The sequence below is a fragment of the Erithacus rubecula genome (genome assembly GCF_903797595.1).
Source record: "Erithacus rubecula genome assembly, chromosome: 6".
NCBI lineage: Eukaryota > Metazoa > Chordata > Aves > Passeriformes > Muscicapidae > Erithacus > Erithacus rubecula.
This window is the reverse complement of record NC_136688.1, coordinates 8880309-8901987: the sequence shown is the minus strand read 5'-3', so window position 1 is coordinate 8901987 and position 21679 is coordinate 8880309. Positions and strand designations below refer to the sequence as shown.

At 43.9% G+C, this 21679-nt stretch overlaps 1 protein-coding gene across 4 annotated transcripts; it reads left to right on the top strand.

Moving 5' to 3' along the window:
* Positions 1-1528: 1528 nt before the first annotated feature.
* On the top strand, positions 1529-12676 carry EIF4G2 (eukaryotic translation initiation factor 4 gamma 2). Of its 4 annotated transcripts, none has more exons than XM_079309104.1 (22): positions 1548-1816; positions 3307-3417; positions 3546-3611; positions 4003-4128; positions 4486-4588; positions 5246-5377; positions 5470-5536; positions 5620-5771; positions 6193-6303; positions 6812-6895; positions 6980-7078; positions 7262-7403; positions 7495-7655; positions 8100-8213; positions 8989-9114; positions 9340-9444; positions 9530-9745; positions 10033-10291; positions 10514-10718; positions 11144-11355; positions 11448-11569; positions 11850-12676. In XM_079309104.1, exons 8-22 carry the CDS (start codon positions 5688-5690, stop codon positions 11913-11915), a joined length of 2106 nt encoding a protein of 701 aa, XP_079165230.1. In that variant the 5' UTR covers positions 1548-1816; positions 3307-3417; positions 3546-3611; positions 4003-4128; positions 4486-4588; positions 5246-5377; positions 5470-5536; positions 5620-5687; the 3' UTR covers positions 11916-12676. The 4 variants fall into 4 exon arrangements, with proteins under 4 accessions (XP_079165232.1, XP_079165230.1, XP_079165233.1 ...); XM_079309105.1 differs by having other exon boundaries at positions 1568-1816; positions 3353-3417; XM_079309106.1 differs by lacking the exon at positions 8100-8213 and having other exon boundaries at positions 1529-1816.
* The last annotated feature ends 9003 nt before the right edge of the window (positions 12677-21679 follow it).

Below are 21679 nucleotides of genomic sequence, written 5' to 3'. Positions count from 1 at the left end.
CCTTTGAAGATGGACTCATGGATTTCAATGGCAATCTGCACAGTCCTGTTCTTGCAGTTTTATTTGTGAAGTTCAAGCTCCTGCAGTAGTGTGGTTATTGTTACATGTGGGAAAGTGTCATTATATAAAAATTCTGGTATGACAAGAACCTGTCACGGTTGTGCCACCTTTATTCAAGAGTATGAGCTCCAAACTTACCTTCAGGTAGTTTGAGATTTTCCATAACACAATCCAGGGAGTAAATTGTGTTTAATGCTTACAGGTATGATATGGGGAAGCCTACCTTGAAGAAGCTTCATCCCATATAAGATGCAGCATAACAATTCCCACATGACAGCCCCTTTTAGGCCTTACATAACCCTTGGGACATGGTGGCATGCTGTGTTGAAAGCATTAGGAATGGGGTTGGCTTTGGAAAGAAGCTGGAAGTTCTGCAGGATCATGTGTTTGGACTTGCCATCTGCACAGTTCAGGAGTTACTCCATGGATCACTTTCTCCCAGTCATCTGAACCGTGAGTCACTCAAACCGAAAGCTGAAGGCGGATGTGTGAACAAAGCAAATGTGGGTGTTTGTGGGGCTTCTCCTCACCTTTCCAGAGCCCTTGTTTTTCTGCCCTGCCCCATCCAGGACAAATACATTTAGTCCTTCGGGAATCCACGGTGGCAGCCACCTTAGCCACCACCCGGGACGGAGGCCGGGCTGTTAAAGGATAAAACCCCTCACGGGTGATTCTCTGGAAGTCTCCATGACTCAAACTTCACCTACAGCTGGAAGCCTGGCCATCTTTGTTTTGTTTAACTGAGCAGCAACACTCCACTAGCTGAGTGCTTACCACGACAAACACAAATGTCTCTCCTGAGCCCTGGTTGTCCGAGGGGTGCCTGCAGCCCCGGACAGGCCGGTTCACGGCCAAAAAGCACATGCAGAGAAATAGTTTCCAAAGCCCAAAAGCAAACCTGAAACTGGATCCGTACAGGCAGGCTCCTGGAGCTCAGATAGCAAACATCTTCCTCCGGCTCTGACTGCAAGCCCAGCGCTACCGACTGCTATCGGCTCATTTTTTACCTCAGCCAAATCTGAAATGTGGGCTGACAGAAGGGGCTTAAATAAATTTATTAAATAAAATTTTTAAAACCCCCAAACAAACAAAAATCTTACGAACGCATATACTAGCATATATACAATAAAGTACCCGTCTGTGACCGTGCCTACAGCCCGCACGGCAATCCCCTGGCACTGGAGCACTGTGGGGGCTGCAGCTCAGTAGCGAACAGCACGGGGACGCGGCGGCCCAGCGGCCGCCATGGAGCGGCTACGCCAGTAGCGCAGCCCCGGTGGTTTGCGCGGCGGCGCCGGCAGCCCCTGGCGTAGCAGCGTTCGTGAATACCGGTGCTGCACTGCGGCGGCGGCGCGGCTCAACCAAACCTCCTCCCTCCACCGCCCACCCCGGCCCAGGCACCACCCCCTTCCTCGGCTGTGATTGGCAGGACGGGTGGAGCGGTCGGCGACGATTGGCGGGTGCCGGCGGGAGGTGGGGTAGGTTGCGTGAAGGGTGATAAAGTTAGTGGGGCTGCCGGGGAGCGCCCGAGACGCGGCGGCGGCGGTCGGCGCTCTATGGAGGTGGCGGGGGGAGGCATCGGGCCGGTGCTGCTGCTGCTGTGGTGACTCGGAGACTCGCCCTGTCCCGCGCGCTCCCCCCTTCCCCTCCCCAGCCCCGGTCCCCGGCTCCCTTCCCCTCCCCCCCCTTCTCTTGCCTTTTCCCCTGCCCTTGGTAGCCGCCGGGACCCGGGGAAGCTGACAAGGCCTTAGGGAAGGTGAGAAATGCGGGAGTGGCGGGAGGCGCGCGAGTCCGGGGCCGGGAGTGAGCGGGTACTGCTGCAGCTGCAGCCTAAAATGGCGGCTGCCCGGAGCGGCCGCCATTTTCTTTTCCGTTGCTTGTCTGTTTCTCCGGCACAAAATGGCGGCCCGGGCCGGCGGCCGCTCCCGCTGCCGGCTTTGAGAGCCCCGCCGCCGCTGAGCGAAGCGGTGGAGGAGCTCGGCAGCCCCCACTGGGCGAGGAGGGGAGGCTGAGCGGCTGTGTTTCAGGTTAGAGCAAGGGAGACGGGGTCGGGCAGTGCCTGTCCGTACAGACCATGCCTTTGTTTGTCTCGGGTCGGCTGCAGGATGGTGATCTGGCCGCGGTCTACGGGCGCCCGCACTGTGCCCCCAGGTTTCTCTTAGAGGGAGTAGCCGCGGTACACATAGCGGGCTGAGTTCCGAGGATCCCCATTGCCGTTGGGGTGGTGACAAGACGGTTTTCTAATTCATTTTTTATTATTGTTGGTTGCCTTCCCGGGAGGGGAGAGCGGGCTGCCGAAGCGCCGCGTCACCCGGCAGCAGCCTCGCCCGCGTTTCCTGTGTGGGGGCTCGGGCGCCGCGCTGCGGGGCGATCCCGCCTGCTTCCCCCTCGTGCCTCGCGGGGCGGCCGCCGTGGTGCGGGGGAGCGGGTCCCGCCCGGCGCCCTGGCGGAGAACAAAGAGCCGGGCGGGCGCGGGCAGCGGGCGGCGCCCGCCGGGCGGGGCGGGGGGGGAGCGGCGCCGCGCGGCGCCTGCGGGGGGCGCTCTCCGCGGCCCAGCCTTTTGTTCGCCGCCGCTGCCGCCATGTTGTCGGCGCTCCTCGTGCCCGCGCCGGGCTCGGCTCCGGGAGCGCCCCGAGCGCATCCGGGGCGCTTCAGGCGCTCCCTCCTCCCCCAGGCCCTTCCCTGTGCTCGCCTCGCTGCTACGTGAGCGATGCACTGAGGCTCTTTCTGCAAGGAGAAAGTTGAGGTGGTGGGCGGACGGTAGATTTTTTTTTATTGTTTGGTAGCTTAGTACGCCATTTGGACGCATAATACGCACGTTTTACTGTGTGCCGTTTGTTATCTGCGGCTTTTCACTTTAGAATTTGGCTGGTCTGTCGTGCCATTATAAATCATAGCTTCTAAATCACGTCAATAAAGGAGTCATTGTGCTGTGTAATCAGAAAAAAAAGTACTTTCATGCTTCTCTCTGAGCACTCTTGGCTTTTGGGTAAACTTGAGGGTTTTACCCAGCTCATGAGTCCCTTGCCTCCTTCCTTTCACCCCCGCTGGAAAACATGGCCATAATGATGAAATCGGCCTTTCTGTGACTGTCCCAAGTATTGCATGAATGAAAGTTTTCTTATTTTCTGTAAAGTTCAGTGTTGGAGGGTTCTCATTCTCTAATAAACGTTTGTACTTTTTAAAATGAGATGCTATAGCTGGTAGTAAACAAGTATAATATGAATGCTTGGTTTGTCTTTCTAGGTTTTGTTTTTCCCTACCCCGTCAATTTAATTTTATTCTTTTGAAGATTCTTCGTTGTCAAGCCGCCAAAGTGGAGAGTGCGATTGCAGAAGGGGGTGCTTCTCGTTTCAGGTACCTTCAGTTTGTTTGAGTAGTTAAAAATGAAAAATCTCCTTTGAAAAGATCTCCAATTAGTGTGAAGTGTATACCAAAACTGAGATGTTTGGACTAACCTAGGATTCCATGGTTGTTTTTAACAGTGCTTCTTCAGGCGGAGGAGGTGGTAGGGGTGCACCTCAGCACTATCCCAAGACTGCCAGCAACAGGTATGTCATCTTGCTGTTGGATTTGCATGATTTTAAAGTCGGAGCATGTTGAATATAGAGGTGAAAGTAGGGTAGTTTTAAAGTTGTACCAGAAATACCTAAGAACTTAGAGACATTTAAATGTTTTCCATTCTGTACCCTTTACAGTGTACCTCATGGTTAACAGGAGGTGCACGGGCTTGTTCATGTATTTAACATAAAAAGTGTGGAGAGTTGGTGTTGAGTGATACTTTCCTGTGCAGCAGATGTTGCAGTCTTGATAGGGGCAGTTTTGTGCACTTAACGAAGCAAATAATGGAATTGGTTTGAGTAAGGCAACACTGAAAGGTTCAAAGGGCAGTTCTTTAAATCACTTTCTATTTTAACAACTGTATTCTTCAAATTTCTGCAGCGAGTTCCTGGGGAAAACCCCAGGGCAAAACGCTCAGAAATGGATTCCTTCACGAAGCACTAGACGAGATGACGACTCCGCAAACGACAAAGAACGACATGATGCAATCTTCAGGAAAGTAAGAGGGTAAGTTCTCACAAAATTACTGCTTTCCTTGCTGTTTTCATTAGCAGTGAGTACCTAAGAAATGGGCTGGAGGGGAAAGGAGGATGTGGGCCTTGAGTTTAGGGGAGGTGTGTCCTGTAGCAAGGAACCAACCTGATAATCTAGCAGCAGAAAACACTTCAGGTATTTCTTGTAAGCAGATAAGTGTTTTCAATGATACTTCAGTCTGAGGATGTAAAAAAAAAAAATAAAAACAACAGTTGAATGAAAAATTAATTCTCAATTTTTGATAGACTTGGAAAGTTAAAAGATAAGTTGCATCTTGTGGCATGCTTATAATAACTGTATTCTGTGTTTCTTGTTTTTGTTCCTCTTTAGCATACTAAATAAGCTTACTCCTGAAAAGTTTGACAAGCTATGCCTTGAGCTCCTCAATGTGGGTGTAGAATCTAAGCTCATCCTAAAAGGGGTCATACTGCTGGTAAGCTGCTTGCCTTTCTTTTAACTACAATTTTCTTGCATGCTAAAAAGCAGGGGGTTGGTTGATTTTGATGGTATACAGAAGTAGCATGAATAGTGGCTTTTGTATATTTGGATTATCAGACACCACCCCTGCCCCTGCTTTCTATGTAAAAAAGGATCTGCTGGGCAGGAAGCAAGCTTTATGCTGTAGGTTTCTCATTTAGAAGTATCCATGATCACTAGATGTGATTGGGGTTCCATGATTATTTTTTTAATACTAAAGATGCTAGTTTAGCCATATTATTTGTTGACCTCTTCCTCTTTTCCTGAGGAGCAAGCCTCTTGGTTTTGGAAAGGCTGCCACTGGTGACCTCTTGGGACATTGATGTAATTGTTAAATCACTTTTTTACATGAAATCAGATTGCTGAAACTGACTTAAGTGTTGGGATAGTAAACTTGGGTTTTGTTGGCCAAGAGTGATAGAGGTTATTCAGAAGCACACAATGGCTTTTGTCCTTTGCTTTGGTGTTGGACTGCATTGTTTGTTTGATTTATCAGAGTACAGGATGTTCCAGATGAGTGGTAGTAATCCATTCTATGTCTTGTAACTCACTTTTGAAATAACATTTGCACCCTGCTGCTGGCTGCTGCCTTACCCAACCTCACTCTCTGTAGATCGTAGACAAAGCCCTTGAAGAGCCCAAGTATAGCTCGCTGTACGCTCAACTATGTCTGCGACTGGCAGAAGATGCACCCAACTTTGATGGCCCATCAGCAGAGAGTCATCCAGGACAGAAGCAAAGCACAGTGAGTGCATTTCTCAATCTGGAATGGTAAATTTTGCATGCATTTGTGGCTGCCCTGATTAGCTTAATTGTTTTCTTTGTTCTATTTTGTAGACATTCAGACGCCTCCTAATATCTAAACTTCAAGATGAATTTGAAAACCGAACCAGAAATGTTGATAGTAAGTTTTAAAACCACTTTAGTACAGAATCTACTTGTCATCTTTTCCCACAGCCATGTAAAACAGGCTTCTTTGTTTTTCAGTCTATGATAAGCATGATGGTCCCCTCCTCCCCGAGGAGGAGGAACAGAGAGCCATTGCCAAGATCAAGATGCTGGGGAACATCAAATTCATTGGAGAACTTGGCAAGCTTGATCTTATTCATGAATCTATCCTTCATAAGTGCATCAAAACAGTGAGTATTCATATTAGGTGGGGGCTAGGAGCAAAGCAGAACTTAAAAACAAAATCAAATCTGCAAATGTCAGTGCTGCTTTGGGAGTCTTGGAGCAGGAGTATAAAATGCCCCAAAAACGTTTCCTGGCGATTACCCATTGCTCTACTGTTAACTTTTGGCATGATTAAGAAGTAAAATTAGCTTTGTTCAAAGCCATATGAACTGTCTCCAATGCCAAATGCAGTTGGACCAAAATACAAGTGTGTGTTATAGGTGGTTCAAAGTACACATAGTTAAAAATTGGCAGTTCCTAAAATTACGTTTTTTAAGTCCGTTTCCCTTCAGAACAAAACAATGTTTTTGTATTTGTCAGTATACAAGGTTATAAGTTATCACTTGCCAAGATTTTAAATACTAAATCTCCCCTTTAATTTTTCAGCTTTTGGAAAAGAAGAAGAGAGTTCAACTCAAAGATATGGGGGAGGATTTGGAGTGCCTCTGTCAGATAATGAGGACAGTGGGACCTAGATTAGATCATGCGAAAGCCAAGGTATGTGCCTACCCAGTGCAGTCATTAACCTAATTAAAACTCTGTGGCTAAGGGTTTTGATTGCCTGAACCTTCTGTATTCATACATGCAAAACAAAGGTTTGATTTTTTTTTTTCAGAGAACAGAGTGCCAACTATGGCTCCTAGACTAATTCTTTTCATAGAAAAAGCCAATCTTTGAAACAGTTTTAAACATCTTACCAGGATGTAGTTAGGGTCATCAGGAAATCGTGTAAGTGAGACTGTTGTTTTTCTAAACACTCCTTGAAAAGATATGCTGAGGAGCTATTTTTAGCACAGTTAGGTGGTTGGAGAGATGAGAGTTTGGAATGTAAACTTAAAAATGAGCAAAATTTTGGCTGTGTTGCTTATCTCTGATTCAAATGTCTTAATACATTAGATCTTTAAACTGTCATCAAGGAGCTAGAGATGGCAGGAAGGGACAGCTTGTTGCATTATTTCATTCAAGGCACTGATAGAATTATGCCGTGTAACTTTTGTTCCTCTAGTCCTTAATGGATCAGTACTTTGCCCGTATGCGCTCCTTGATGTCAAGTAAGGAATTGCCAGCAAGGATTCGTTTCCTGCTGCAGGTATGATGATAAAATGGCTTTCTGCTGCTTTTTTCTTGCAAAATTACCTTGAGTCCTTTCCTAATACCTGTTTTTTTCCCCAAGGATACTGTGGAGTTGAGAGAACACAACTGGGTTCCTCGCAAAGCTTTTCTTGACAATGGACCAAAGACTATCAATCAAATCCGTCAAGATGCAGTAAAAGTGAGTGTTCTTGTAAGGTCCAGAGCCTGACGTGGTGCTGTGCACTTGGGAATAGTTCTCAAATAGTGTGACAGTTGGCTTAAGGCTTAAAACCAGATAGACTTCTGTAGTTGGGGTCTAAAACCTTGGCTTTCTTGGGGGTGCTACTTGAAACTGACCAAAACTATAATTCCTGTTTTAAAGGATCTGGGAGTTTTTATTCCTGCTCCTATGTCTCAAGGGATGCGAAGCGACTTCTTTCTGGAGGGACCCTTTATGCCACCCAGGATGAAACTTGACAGGGACCCACTCGGAGGGCTTGCTGATATGTTTGGACAAATGCCAGGTACAGTGACACCACAGGGGTGATGGGATGGCTGTGGCTCTGCTGTGCTGAGTAAGGACTAAAACTGTCATTGGTCTCTTTGCTAATCCAGGTAGCGGAATTGGTACTGGTCCAGGGGTTATTCAGGATAGATTCTCACCCACCATGGGACGCCATCGTTCAAACCAACTCTTCAATGGCCATGGGGGTCACCTCATGCCTTCTGCTCAATCCCAGTTTGGAGACCTAGGCAAATCTTTTCTGAAAAGTCAGGTAAGGAGGATGTTCACACGCTGACTTCTGCTTATTTAGAAGCACTTCCTGAGATGCGTATGTTATGGATTGTAGTCTGCTTATGTTGAAAGACCTATTCAGATTTGATTCAGATAACTGATGCTCAGCTGATACAAAAATTCTAAACCACTTTTTAAATTGTACAAAAGATGCAAGAAGTACACTTTTTTGTTTTGATTTTTTTTTTTTTTAACTGCAAGAAGAGGTGCATGTGGCTTTGGTGGGTCAGAACGGTGTGTTTTAAATAAAAGATAGCCCTGTTTTTAGGGATAGATGCTACTCTCCCACCACCCCTGCTCCTTCTTTCTCCCTTCCTGGCAAATAGAATCTTTGTTCCTCTGGTCCCTCTGGTACTACTTACCATATGATGTACGCCACTCCATCATCTGCACTTCTTTCTCTATATCTCCCTTTCTGAAATAGGGGCAAAGCCAACTCTACCATACCCAGAATCAGGGACTCTTATCCCAGCAACAAGGACAGTCGAAGGATATGCCACCTCGGTTTTCTAAGAAAGGACAGCTTAATGCAGATGAGGTACATGACATGCCTACATTATTTACAGCCTATTCTAAATATTGCCCAATGATTATAGCAAGACGCGTTATTATGAGGACTAATGCTGGAACTCTTTCTCCTCCTCCTCATTCTCCTCCTTCTTTGTCCCTTCCTCTTTCACTTTTTACCCCCCCCTCACTTTCCTTAGGGTATCCAGCGTCCTATGAGCAAGACTGAGATATGAGGGCAATTTTTTGGGGTCTCCCTTCATTCCCACACACTTCTAAGAACACTACTGACATCAGTTCCCATGCATCCTATTGATAACAATACATTTAATTAAAACTTCATAAAATCCTGAACTTTAGAAACCCTGAAGTGCTGGACCAGGTTTACTTTTTTTGTTTTGTTTTCTTTTGTTTAGAACTGGCTAATAGGCAAAATTTCAAATGCAGAGTAAACTGCATTGTGATTTTGTGTGTTAACCAGACTTGTATCCCGATTTCTGAGCAATTTGGTAGTTTTATCTTGGCTGTAAAATACATCAGCAAACATGCTGATTATCTTCTTGGGTCTCTAACATACTGCATCTAAAAGGAGCATTTCTAGGTGTTTATACCAGTTGAACTAAATGGCAGTAACTTGCTTTTGGGGAGAGTTTCAGAACACTTGTGGCTTAATTTGTATTTGAGTACTAATACTATAAAAATGGAGTCATGCTTCAGTGAGATCAGTTGGAGTAAGTCCATGGCTGTGTATTGTTGGTCAGAATACTTGAAACAGTTTAAGTTTTTCTTTGACTTACTATTTACAGATTAGCCTGAGACCTGCTCAGTCTTTTCTAATGAATAAAAACCAAGTGCCAAAGCTTCAGCCCCAGATAACTATGATTCCTCCCAGTGCTCAACCACCACGCACTCAGACACCGCCTTTGGGACAGGTAAATACAAAAAATTCCAGTATGTTGTTGGCTATACTTCCCTGTTTGTGCTTGGAAAACTGTATTTCTAGTGTGGGAAGGGAGAGAGGTCTTTGCACAGAGCAGGACTTGGGAAAAGAACATCTGAAACCAAATTGAATTCCATCTGCTTATGTTTTGTATTGTAATACTTGATTTAAGCAAAGGTAGATGTGCTTCAAAGAAACAAATTTTGGTCTCTTTCAGCCGCCTCAACTTGGTCTTAAAACAAATCCACCACTTATACAAGAAAAGCCTGCAAAGACCACCAAGAAACCACCTCCTTCTAAGGAAGAGCTGCTTAAACAAACTGTAAGTTAGTGTGCACTGCTGAGTCTTGCAGCTTTGGATGTGCTCTTCAGAAAGAATACTTCAACTGTACTTCTTTCCCCTCCAGGAGGCTGTTGTGACTGAATATCTGAACAATGGAAATGCTAATGATGCTGTCAATACTGTGAGAGAAATGAGAGCTCCAAAACACTTCATTCCTGAGATGCTGAGCAAAGTAATCCTTCAATCCCTAGATAGATCAGATGAGGACAAAGAGAAAGCAAGTACTTTGATCAGCTTGCTCAAGCAGGAGGGAATAGCCACCAGTGACAACTTCATGCAGGTACTGTGTTCTGATAATCTTGTAGTCCTTGTTTTTTGGCTTTTCATGGTGTGCAGGTGCTGGAAAGGCAGTGTGCAAATATTTAAGTTCTGTTAATGTGAGGCGGTAAAATAGTACATGAACCTGTGAGGGGCACAAGAAGCAGTGACAGGAAGACAGGTAGTATTTGTGCAATTGGAACCTGAGACCTTCTTTGCAAGTGATTACATAAAATGTACTATGAGTATTCTGTTGCACAGGAACAGAATTACTTAAGAATTTCATCTTGTGTGTGTACTGTTTCCTAGGCATTCCTGAATGTATTGGACCAGTGCCCCAAACTGGAGGTGGACATCCCATTAGTGAAATCCTACTTAGCACAGTTTGCAGCCCGTGCCATTATTTCAGACCTGGTGAGCATTTCCGAACTGGCTCAACCACTGGAGAGTGGCACCCATTTCCCTCTCTTCCTGCTCTGTCTTCAGCAGTTAGCTAAGTTACAAGACCGTGAATGGCTAACAGAATTGTTCCAACAAAGCAAAGTGAACATGCAGAAAATGTTACCAGGTAAGAGTTGCCACAGAGCTCTTCTGTCACCTGATCCTAGAGTAAGGTGATCCTAGAGATGTTGTTCTAGTTTATGCCAGAGTAAAATAACGTGCAGGGTTATCTTGGTGGAATTATCTGTCATTATTGCTAGGAATGATGTTTCTTAAGGGGTGGCTGGAGCCATGACCATGACTTAGAGCTCTCGAGAAGCACTCAGACATGTCTTTATTCCCTTGACAGAAATTGACCAGAACAAGGACCGCATGCTGGAGATCTTGGAAGGGAAGGGGCTTAGCTTCTTGTTCCCGCTTCTGAAACTGGAGAAGGAGCTGCTAAAGCAAATAAAATCGGATCCATCCCCTCAAGCCATCTATAAGTGGATTAAAGATAACATTTCACCCAAGCTTCATGTAGATAAGGGATTTGTGAATATATTGATGACCAGGTGAGATGCTGTTCCATGTATTTCAGGTACTTGTTTGGTTAAGTTAGCAGTAAGGCAGTATCTCAAAGGCTCAAATGTAGTCTGCAGAAATCTGACATGCAGTACATGGGGAAGACAGATGGTTCCAAGTGAACCTTCTCTAGTAAAATCCTATTGTATTTGAGAAGAAAAGCAAATCTCCAGGCTTGCATCAGTGTGAAGAGCTTTCTTTAGGAGGAGGTGTAGGCCTGTGTGTTTATCTAAAATGTTGAGCTGTAACAAAGGCAAAACAGGGATTTTTTTTTGTGTTGCACTGAACCACAAAACAAGTTGCTGTGCTTGGTCCTGACTGCAGGTGCAAGCAGGAGGATTGGCTACCCGAACTTGAAATGTCAAGTCCTTTGATCTTGGTTTGCAGAACTTAGCTTTGTTTTTTTTCTGTCCAGTTTCTTGCAGTATATTTCTAGTGAAGTAAACCCACCCAGTGACGAATCGGATTCTTCATCTGCTCCATCTAAAGAGCAGCTCGAGCAGGAAAAACAGCTGCTTCTTTCCTTCAAGCCAGTGATGCAGAAGTTCCTCCATGACCATGTTGATCTGCAAGTGAGTGCTTTGTATGCACTCCAGGTGCACTGCTACAACAGTAATTTTCCAAAAGGTAAGTGCATCAAGGCCTTGTCCCTGCATTTCTTGAAATGGAGTGAACTCTTGAGCTTATAAAGCTAACCAAGTCTAAATTCCCTCTCATAGGCATGTTACTGCGCTTCTTTGTTCATTTCTATGACATGGAGATCATTGAAGAAGAAGCCTTCTTGGCATGGAAAGAAGACATTACTCAAGAGTTTCCAGGGAAAGGCAAAGCTTTATTCCAGGTAAGTCTGCTAACATTAGAAGAGAGACTTGTCTTTTGTTATTTTGTCTGCACTGGAGTGTTTGAGAAAGCTTTTGTAGTGTCTAAGAGACTTGATGGAATATTTCACTAGGAAGGACTTAAAAGCAAGATGAACTAAATCTTTCTTGTTTACTAGAGGCCCACGTATAGTGCAGGTGCGAAAGGTTTTTTAAGATGAGCTGGGGACAATGAGTGTTCTGCAGAAGTACCTAATGGGAAAACAATTCCTGCTCCCTTAAACCAATTTTGTGTAACTGCAGGTAAACCAGTGGTTAACCTGGCTGGAAACTGCTGAAGAAGAAGAATCTGAAGAAGAAGGTGACTAAAGAACCAGCCAAAGCCTTAATTTGTGCAAACATACTGTTGCTATGATGTAACTGCATTTGACCTAACCACTGCGAAATTCATTCCGCTGTAATGTTTCACAATATTTAAAGCAGAAGTATGTCAGTAGGATGTTCTCTGCAAAAGGTTTTTGTAGTATGTCTTAATAGTCGACAATAAAAATATTTTAGAGTATCTTCAATGTTTAGATAACAGTGTATTAGCAGCATGCAATAATTACATCATAAGTTCTCGAGCAGAAGCAGTCTGTTGCAAGGGTCTTCTTTGCTGCCAGTTATCATAGGCTGTTTTTAAGTTAGAAACTGAATAGCAACACTGAATACTGTAGAAATGCACTTTGCTCAGTGTAATACTTGAGTTGTTGCAATATTTGATTATCCATTTGGTTGTTACAGAGAATCCTTAACTGTAATCGATGGTTGTTGCCGTAATAGTATATTTGCCTGTATTTCTACCTCTAGTAATGGGCTTTATGTGCTAGGTTTTAATATCCTTGAGCCTGGGCAAGTGCACAAGTCTTTTTTAAAAAGGAACAGTTTACTTGCACAAAAAAACTGATCGGCTGAAGAGATGGTTTAATGCCCTTTCAAAGAGGTTTTTGTGGGTGTGAAAGATGACATGGTGAGAAATTTTGAATTGGTCCCTCTTACAGTACTGAAATTAAGTCTACTTAATTTATCAAGACATGTTCATGCCCTGATTTTATATACTTGTATCTATCAATAAACATTGTGATACTTGACTTGTTTCTGAATGTCTCCCAGTAGAAAAGCTTTGGCTGATCACTTGCTCACTTAAGAAGGAAAACATCAGTGGGAGTTGCCTTAGGTTGCAACCATCCTGAAATTATCTTTACACTCCTTATCTGGATATGCAGATGAATTCTAAATAAGGTCACAGACAAGATGAGACACTACAGATGGGTTGTGACAGGATGAAAAAGATGGAATTCTGCTGAAGAAATGGTAGGGGTTTACCTTGTAGTCCAGTGTATACTTTATCAGTGAGTATGTGCTTTTGACTTGGTAATGCTTTGAGCTTCCCCCAGGCCACATGCATGTTTCTGAATCAAGTGGCACTGTCTATTAGCTGCCTGTTTCTCAAATCAAATTGGCAAAAAAAAATCTCTACAAAAGAGTTGAATGATGTTGCATTGTACAGGCTTGGAATGTCATCTATTAAATACTCAAAATACCTTACTTCCTAGAACCTTGTCCCCAGTGAGTTTTTTTTGTCCTCGTTGATACTTGACACATGACCTGTTGAAAGGTATTGTGTTTGTAATGGCAAAAGGATAGTGGCTCCTGGACTGCAGCTTTGTTTACCAGTGCTCTGAGTGCTGTACCCTATAAAACTGTTGTGCATCACAGGAGGTGCAGAAGTGGAGCCCTAGAAAAGAGCTAGAGCTGATAAGGCTTGCTTTGAGAAAAGGGAGATTTGGAGTTTGCCTGGAGCATCTTGTACTGCTGTGGCTGGAAAGCAGGTCATGGTTTGCTCTGAAGAGCTCCCTGGCTCCAGTCGCAGCTCTGGCCTCCCGAGTTTGTGAGCCATGCTCTGTCTAGGAGTTCTGCTGCTGCCTTGGGAGCTTCTGTACAGTGTGGAGCCCAGGAAATGCAGGTAATGTTCTCTAGAAGCCAAATGGCATGAAGGGTATTGAGCTTGAGTTGCTGGCAGAATGCCATGGCACCATCTGCATTTCAGAAATGGGGTGCATTCAGCAGTGTAGGGGGAGCAGCATGCTGGTGTGGGGTGCAGGTGGGAGAGACAGAAATGCTTCAGCAGTTCAGTGCCTCAAGATTTGGAGCTGGCTGTGTGCAGCTGCACCTCCTGGGTGGCAGTGGTGAGCACTGACATCCTGGGGCTTCTAAGAACACTAAATGGTGTGTTCCTCTGAAACCCATGGCTCTTTCCTATGCAGAGGGATGCAGTCACTGCTAGAACTACAGGGGTGCAGCCTTCATTCCTTATTCCATGCAGGCTCAGGTGTATGTGTGCTATAGGCACTAAGGGTCTGCAGTTCAGTACTCAAATTTAACAGGATGAACAATAAAAGTACAGTTACAGGGTTAATTCAATCCTAATTAATTCAAAGTTCTGTTCAACAATAGCATTTTTAAGTGTAATAAGATGCTGTGTGGAGTGAAACTTACCATTGTTTCACTAACAGTGTTATGTTTCTCTTAAGTTTTGTCAGTTTATCCTTAAACTTTGCTGTTACTGCTCGTTGGTTTAGTGGTGTGTGGTGCTATAACACTTCTTGTGTCTGGTAATCTGTACATGAAGCATGTGATGCACTTTGCTCCTGTGCACTGCAGAGGGAGGATGGGGAGGAACCACAAGTCAGGAAAGAGTGGTTTTCAACTCAAGTTATACCAGAGGTGAGAGGAAAAGGTAGAAGGATGTGCAAGTAAAAACTTGGGAATAGATCCTGAACCTGCAGCTAAGCTTTTCTGTCACATTTTGGAGAGGCTGAGCTGGCAGCTGGGGGCTCCTTGACACAGTAACTAAGCTCTGTATTCCTGCCCAGTCTAACATGTTCTTACTACAGCCTTATGTACCTGTGCATGGCTTGTTGCTAACTGACCACTGAGTTAGGTATTCTGGTAGAGAAAACTATAGAAAGAATGACTAAAATTGCAGAATAGAACATAAGCAGTAGAAAATGCCACAGAAAGGTGGAATTAACCATTGCATGACTTGGGGAAACCTCATGCAGTGTGAACAGGTCTGGGTTCTTCAAACTGGTGTAAGAATGGTGCTTTCTGCAGTGTGCAGATCAAAGTGGTCTCTCAATAGATGAGGAGAGGTGTAGCATCTTCACTATCTTTGCTGCTGCTGCTGAAGTTTTAAGTGCAGGAGTGTAAAACTTGTGGCTAATCTGGAACAGGGATGGCTGTTGGGTTGGTCTCACTTCTGTGTTCCTGTTGACTATGAGTGGCATTGTACTTAAAATGTAAACAGAGTGTTCAATTCTACATAGTAAAGTCACAGTCAAAATTAAACCACTGTAACTGATGAATAATAATGGCTTTTATCAATATTATTTTTGTTAAGTGTTGGGTATAATTATACTGCCAAGAGCAGTGGGAGAAAAACTGCATGTTACACCTACACCTATATTTCCCACCAGTTACAGCAGCTGTGTTGATCCTCTGAAATTCTGAATTAGGTTGCAGTTCCTATTCAGGAAACCCTCACCCTGTGGGTTGGATTTTGAGAAGAACCTGTCATGGTGAATTCTCACCTGTTCCATAGAGTGTCACAGTTGGACAGCTGCTGCCTTGTCCCTGATGATAGTAGTGGTACCATCTATCCAAGCTGCAGTGGTGCTTAGGTATGAAATCTGAGAATTCCAGGAATGTGTTCTGATCATTGAATCCTGGAAAATCATCTAGTTCCAAGCCCCTTGTGTTGTGCAGGGGCATATCCCAAAAGACCAGCTTGCTCAAAGTTTTATTGGCCTGGGCAACCTGTTTGGTGTCTACCACCCTCATAGGAAAGATTTTCTTTTTATCTCACCTAAATTCTGTTTGAAGCCATTCCCCCCTTGTCAGAAGTCCCTCTCCATTCTCTTGTAGAATCCTACACAGGCTCAACAACCCCAGCTTCAGCCCTCTGGGAGAGTGTTCCAAATCACCTGATCAATTCCTAAAAGTCACAACATCTTCCTAACTCCTATGCAGTTCTGTTTCTTGGGCAGCAGTGCAGGAAGAAGCCTTATGGTGGTGTGGGAAAAGGAGAAGGCTGGGTCCAGAACAGAATTTAAGAGTGGCTTATCTAACCTGCTCTTTTAGCAGATGGAAGCTTCTTTCTGAATGCTATATGGACTTGGAGTGCTTTTCCCCCAGAACAGTGTGTAACTCCAAACAATTTGATCATTTCAGTATACTCCTGAACTCTAAAAATTTAGAACACATCTGAACTATGAATTATCATGGTTTATGTTGCAATCCAGGCAAAACAGCTGCAGAGACTGATTCAAAAAGTCTATTGCTAATTCATGCTTATTCTCAGAAGTGAATTCCCAGGGGCTGGTGCTGCACTGTGAAGGGTGGTGGGCTTGTGCTCACAGGCACTTGAGAAACCTCAATTTATCACCTATGGTTGATAAATACATGAGCAGTGTTTGCTTCAAATGCTGCTCAGCTCCAGCCTTGTCCTGGTCTGGGGTGGGTGCAGGGGCTTGGGCTATGTGACACCACTGATGTCACAAGGATTCCCCTAAATTTGGGAAGAGGTTGATATTTGGCAGCTGATAATTAAGCCATGGTGCAGCTCCTATATCAAATTCTTCGAATGAATTTAAGAAGGGACAAGAGTGTGATGTGAGTCTAGTGGCAGAACAGGTCAAAGTGTTACACAAAGGTAGTGGCTTTTACCCTCATCTCACCTAAGCTCCTGTAAATAGATCACTGCTCCTTTTTATCCCAGTGTTGTTGGCCAAGGAATCCGAGCACACAGCAGCTCCTCTTGCCCAGCAGACTGGTCCGGGCTCAGTTCAGGGGTCAAGATCCTGTAGGCGCAGCTCTAGCCTGGAACAATTGTATCTGCATACATTGTATCTGCAAGAGCAAAACAGAAACAGCTCTGGGCTGGGAGCTGTGCTCTGTAACAGGGAAGGGGAAACTGCACAGCTACAGTTGCAGCATCAGGGTGGTTTAAAGGAGACTGTATCAACATGGCTTTGAGGGGTTTTTAAGGCAGGGTGGTTCTACATACAACAGAAGACATACCCAAAAAAGCTTGTCATTACCTCAGAAGTAGTTATGTTTGTTATTCAGCAAGATACAAGCCAGTTACAGTGTCTCCCTGGATCCACCCCATCCTGGCATTTCAGAATAAGCTTCGCTTCTAAAAGACTGAGAACTTTCTCAAACAGGTTCAGGCCTTTACCTCTGAGGGACCAAGACTCTGCAGGTAGGAGTTCATTTTAAGTGGTGCTGTAAAAGCACACGAGCTTGTCTGGGTTTTATTTAAGGAGCCCACATCCCTTTCCTTTCAGGGAGGGTAGTTGGAGAGGAGTGAACTGTTATTTTTAATGAGTTGACGAAGCAGCCATGGCAACAGTTACACTTGGCATGGATACGTGGCTGGAGTGAGGAAAACAGCCAGCTGAGGGGATTTTTATCTTCAAATATTTTGCAGTTTAGAACAACGTCAATCTTGCATTTGGTTTTTATTTATGTTAGCAGTAGAAGTTCCTGAAGGATCTGATGTGTGAAGTATTCCCAGAATTTTATTATCTAAGAAGCTATGCAAAACCACTTAAGTTTGTGACAGGAAAAGGGATCTTTAACTGGTTTGTAGTGTGGAGGAGTTTATAGAGTTTGTTCTGTTAAAAAATGGATGCTTCCCTTTTTGGTAGGACAAAATGAAATTTGAGAAGTAGAAACATAGATTTAAAACTGAAAGACAGGTAATCTGTATTAGTTTAGGGATTTTGTTTAACCCTTTAAGAAATTATTGCATGTTCTTTCAGAGACAGCTGCCTCCACAGCAGAGCAACAAACAAAGCTCCATGCACATATAGCAGGCTAGCTTTGTGTTCCTTCCCAGAGGCATAAAGTAGGGGAAGGATTAAAACCTTGGGTTTTTCTGTTTGTACAAACATACACACATACATGTCATGTATATCCCCCTTTATTCCTTTTGTTCCTCTTGGAGAAATGCCATTCAGTTACTCGATCATTTTAAGCTTAAGATGTTAATATTCCTGAGTAACAGTAGAAGCATTAGTCCTAACCCCTCTTCCCAATATGACAATAAACCAGGAACTGGCCTGGGGCTCAGCAGCCCTGTTAACCTTAAGCAGCACAGAGAGCCAAGCTGGGAAGGACAGGGCTCACTCAGTTTCACACAAAGAATATTTTTAAAGCCAAGAGAGCCCCAGCCAGGCTCTGGGGAAGAGGCCAGCACGACACAGCCATGAGAGGCAGGGTAGGTGCCCTGCACTGTTTTTAGGCTGTACATAACTGATTACTCACTTCATCAACACAGCAGTTTCATCTCCTGCTCCAGTGAAGGTTTCCATGGTGACTTCCACTTTCCCATGGTTTCCCAGCTATAGGATTGATGTAATTTAATTGGCAAGACCATGAAGTATTTAGCTGTGATGAAAGGCCCTTCATAAATTCAATTGGATTTACCATGCAGGTGGAGGGACTCTAATGCAGCAAAACCCCAGCACATACCTGCAACAAGTGAAAGCTCTCAGTGGGAGTGCACTGGGGCTGGAATGGCTCTGATAAAAGACTTCAGTTATAAATACAGAATGTGCTATTCTATCAGCAATCCTTGTGGAATTCTTGCCAGTGCAAATTTCATAATCATCTTCATAAAGGACTGAAATGCAACTCAATTCAGGAATCATTTCATACTTTACATAATCTCCTCAAAGACTCTATACACTTTAACTGGTTTGTAAGGGGAAATGTCATTGCTTCAACCTCTTCCTTCCCCTCTTGCTTTAGAAACAGACTGCTCCTTGGAAGGAACAATATAAATCCAGGAAATCCTGTGACTTCTGATATCACCTGAGCTTTGGATTTCATCCTTTAATGAGGAACATAAAAAGACAGTATGATTGAGTTGAATCCTGGTACTACACCTGTCACCTGTACAGTAAGAGATACAACCAGCAGCTAAATTAGACAGTAGAGCCTGGAAAGATGGGAATGGGCTTCCTAGAGAACCTGGTGCAGGCACTGGAACAGCTCAGGCTGACAGCTCTGGATCCCAGCACGTGCACCACAGAGGAAGATTCTCCCTGCCCTGCAACACCATAAACACTGTGCTGTCTCTGTGTACTCACCCCAGCACCTCCAGGAGCTCCCAATCCCCAGATGCTGTTTACTAGGCACTTTCACAGCTCCACAGGAAGTAATCCTTAGTTTGGCTGACAATCTGAATAAAGCTTGCTGTTGGCATTAGCTGAAATAGCAGACATAAAGCATGATTTGGGGAGAAAACCCCAAAATGTAACAAAAGAATCTCATAAAAGCACAGTTAGGAAAAGGAGCTGGGAGATGGATGCCAGCTGTATTCCTGCCTGTTCTGGGAAATCTCCCTTTCAGTTTCTCAGTGTGATAAAAGTTCATGTAAACTTGATCCTACTGGATTGGTCTAGGGAGGAGAAAGAGGGAAAAATTACCTCTAAATTGAAAACTAATTCAAGTGAATAACAAAGAAAACATCTGAGCTCCTGAGGTGCCAGGTGGGATTCTTCTTAACTCTCCAAATGCTGAGTGTCTAGACATCCCCACTCCTGGGGCAGCAGACAGGAACAGGTTCCTCAGTGACTCATCCCTCCTACCTTACACAATTACCTTGGGATGGGATGATTTGCCCCCTGGGGATGCCAGGCCATGGTCTCTCTCTACAAGGTGTCTAGACTGCTAATTTTTAGATGTCTGAAGATAAATAAAATTCACTTAAATCACCTGGCTCTGTAACACTGTAATAAAATGTGCCATTGTTGCTAGAGGAAAATGTAAGAAAATTAAAATTAAGATTGATCCAGCCCTAACTTACTTTCTTTTCCTTTTTGTTTTTTTCTCGTGACAGCATGAGATTGATGCAATTTGGAAATCAACATAGTATTTTTCTCTGTACAACACAGCAATTCATTTAATTAGAATTTCAAATTTAGATATATAACCTGTAGGATCTGATTCAGCTCTATGGGAAAAAACAAAACCAGCAATACACATAAATAAAATTTTGGCCATAATGTCTCTGAAATTCTTGTTTTTTTAATATTGTCTTTCAAGTGCTCATTTTATCAAATGGATGATCATTATTTACAGAATTATTTTGTTTCTTTGTTTTTCCTTCTTGATTTTTCTGCTTCTGGAGGCTTCAGGAGTTTCTCCAAAATCACTGGTTTTCTGCACCTCTAACCCCCATTCCTTCCCTTCTCTTCTTTGCCCTGTTGAAAGATCTCAGCTCCACTTCCCTACAGCTTCTTCAGCTGCTACAGCTCTGAATTGCTGAGACAGCTCTCTCTGAGCCCAGATGAGACAATTATGGAATTTAGAACCACCACAAAGGAAAATAAACCCACATGTGCTTCTCCACACATCATCCCGTGCTCCTCCCTCCTCATTTTCCACCCTAACCATTCAAGGATGTGAGATGAGTCCACCAAAACCTAAATCCAGAATGTTTGAATTAGAAATCTTGACACATAGTAAATTCTGGTTTGTTTCTCCTCACTTTTCCAGTGTTGTAACCCTGGGGCACTTCCCCTCAGACATCCAGGCTTTTCATTGCAGCCACAAAGGCTGATCACTTAAAACAACAAACAGCCAAACAAAAAAAAAAAACAAAAAACAAGGACAATAAAACAAAAAATCCCCAAATGAGGAGTGTTAGTTCTCACTGTTCTTGCAGGTGAGGCTTAGAGAAAGCAGCAGGTAAAACAAGAGTCAGGATCAAACGAGGTGGCAATACTGAATACAGAACTTGATGCTCTGCTGCTCAGGGACAATTGCATTAATCAAAAGGAACTCCTGGGAAGCAGACAATAGGTAAAGAAGCCCTGTAATCTGACAGAACTCCCTAGATTTATTAATAGATCAGTACCTTTTATTTAAGAAGCCTGCTTTGCTTTAAATTTAGATTTGTCCTCCACGATTCTCTCAGCTGGATTTTTAGCTTATTCTTTTCATGTTCTACATGAGTGTTCTCTAAGATAACTCTCCATTATTCTGTGCAGTCCCAGCTTGCTTTCAAAATAATCCTTTTCCACTTGGCATTAATCATAGCTGTAATTTCCTTTAATTGAAGTGACAAGAACATTCCCTTCTACATTTCTCAACTTCGCAGGTCAATCTGAAATTACAGAGTAGCATTTTAACTGTGAGATTAATGTTACCAACTGTTTTTGTTAAAAAACAAAAATCTAAAAAAGTCACCAAATAAAAAATTTCTAAACATTTTTCCCGAGATTGGGTGTGGATGTAGCACAGTTGTTACCAGGGGCTAAAGCAGCACAAGTTGCCTCTCAAGGCAGCAGCTCACAGGGAAGGGAAGAAGCCAGGACATGGCTGCCCCTGCCCTTCCCTGCCCACACCCTCAGCTGAATTCTGCTCACACTGTTGATTTTTAGGTTGGCTTTGTTTTCTGGTCCCATGAACCACTTAGAGCATCCACAAGGAAGTATATTCCATGTGTTGATATGGTTCATGAATGGCCATGTCCATCAGAGAGATGCAAATCAGAAGGGTTTCTGCTTCAGGAAAAGAAATTACTGGCTGTGGAATAACCAGCACTGCTGCAGCTTTTCTCCTGCACCCCAAAATTATATCACTGGCTCATTTTAGTCATGTCAGGTTTACTGATTCTTAAAAAGAGATCACAGAAATGCATCCTCTTAACTGTAAATAGAAGCAATGTCTGCATTTGTAGCAATTAATAGTTGAGATATTGACCAGAGAGTTCACAGCAAAGACCATCACAACTGGGCATTAAACTAAACCCAAGTGGAAGGCAGGAGGAAGGATGCTAAATATTAGGATAGCACCATAAATCTAAGGACATACAATCACTGGATTGTACCTAAAGCACAATTCTCTGGGACATCTGTGGGACTGCAGGTTTGTCTAGTGATTTTTTTTCCAGATAATCCACATAATATGTGGATTTTGAGAGGGTTTTTCATGGCTTTTTGGTTCTGCATCCCACACTCACCCCCCACTGCCACCCCTAATGACTGGTCTGTGGTTGTTTTGGGTTTGCTTTTTTA

Bases quoted from the DNA above. Each gene is read 5' to 3' on its own strand.
- EIF4G2 (XM_079309104.1), top strand. From the start codon at position 5,688: ATGCTGGGGAACATCAAATTCATTGGAGAACTTGGCAAGCTTGATCTT. The intron at 7,656-8,099 runs GTAAGGAGGATG...TTTCTGAAATAG, and splicing joins AATCTTTTCTGAAAAGTCAG to GGGCAAAGCCAACTCTACCA. The intron at 11,570-11,849 runs GTAAGTCTGCTA...GTGTAACTGCAG, and splicing joins AAGGCAAAGCTTTATTCCAG to GTAAACCAGTGGTTAACCTG.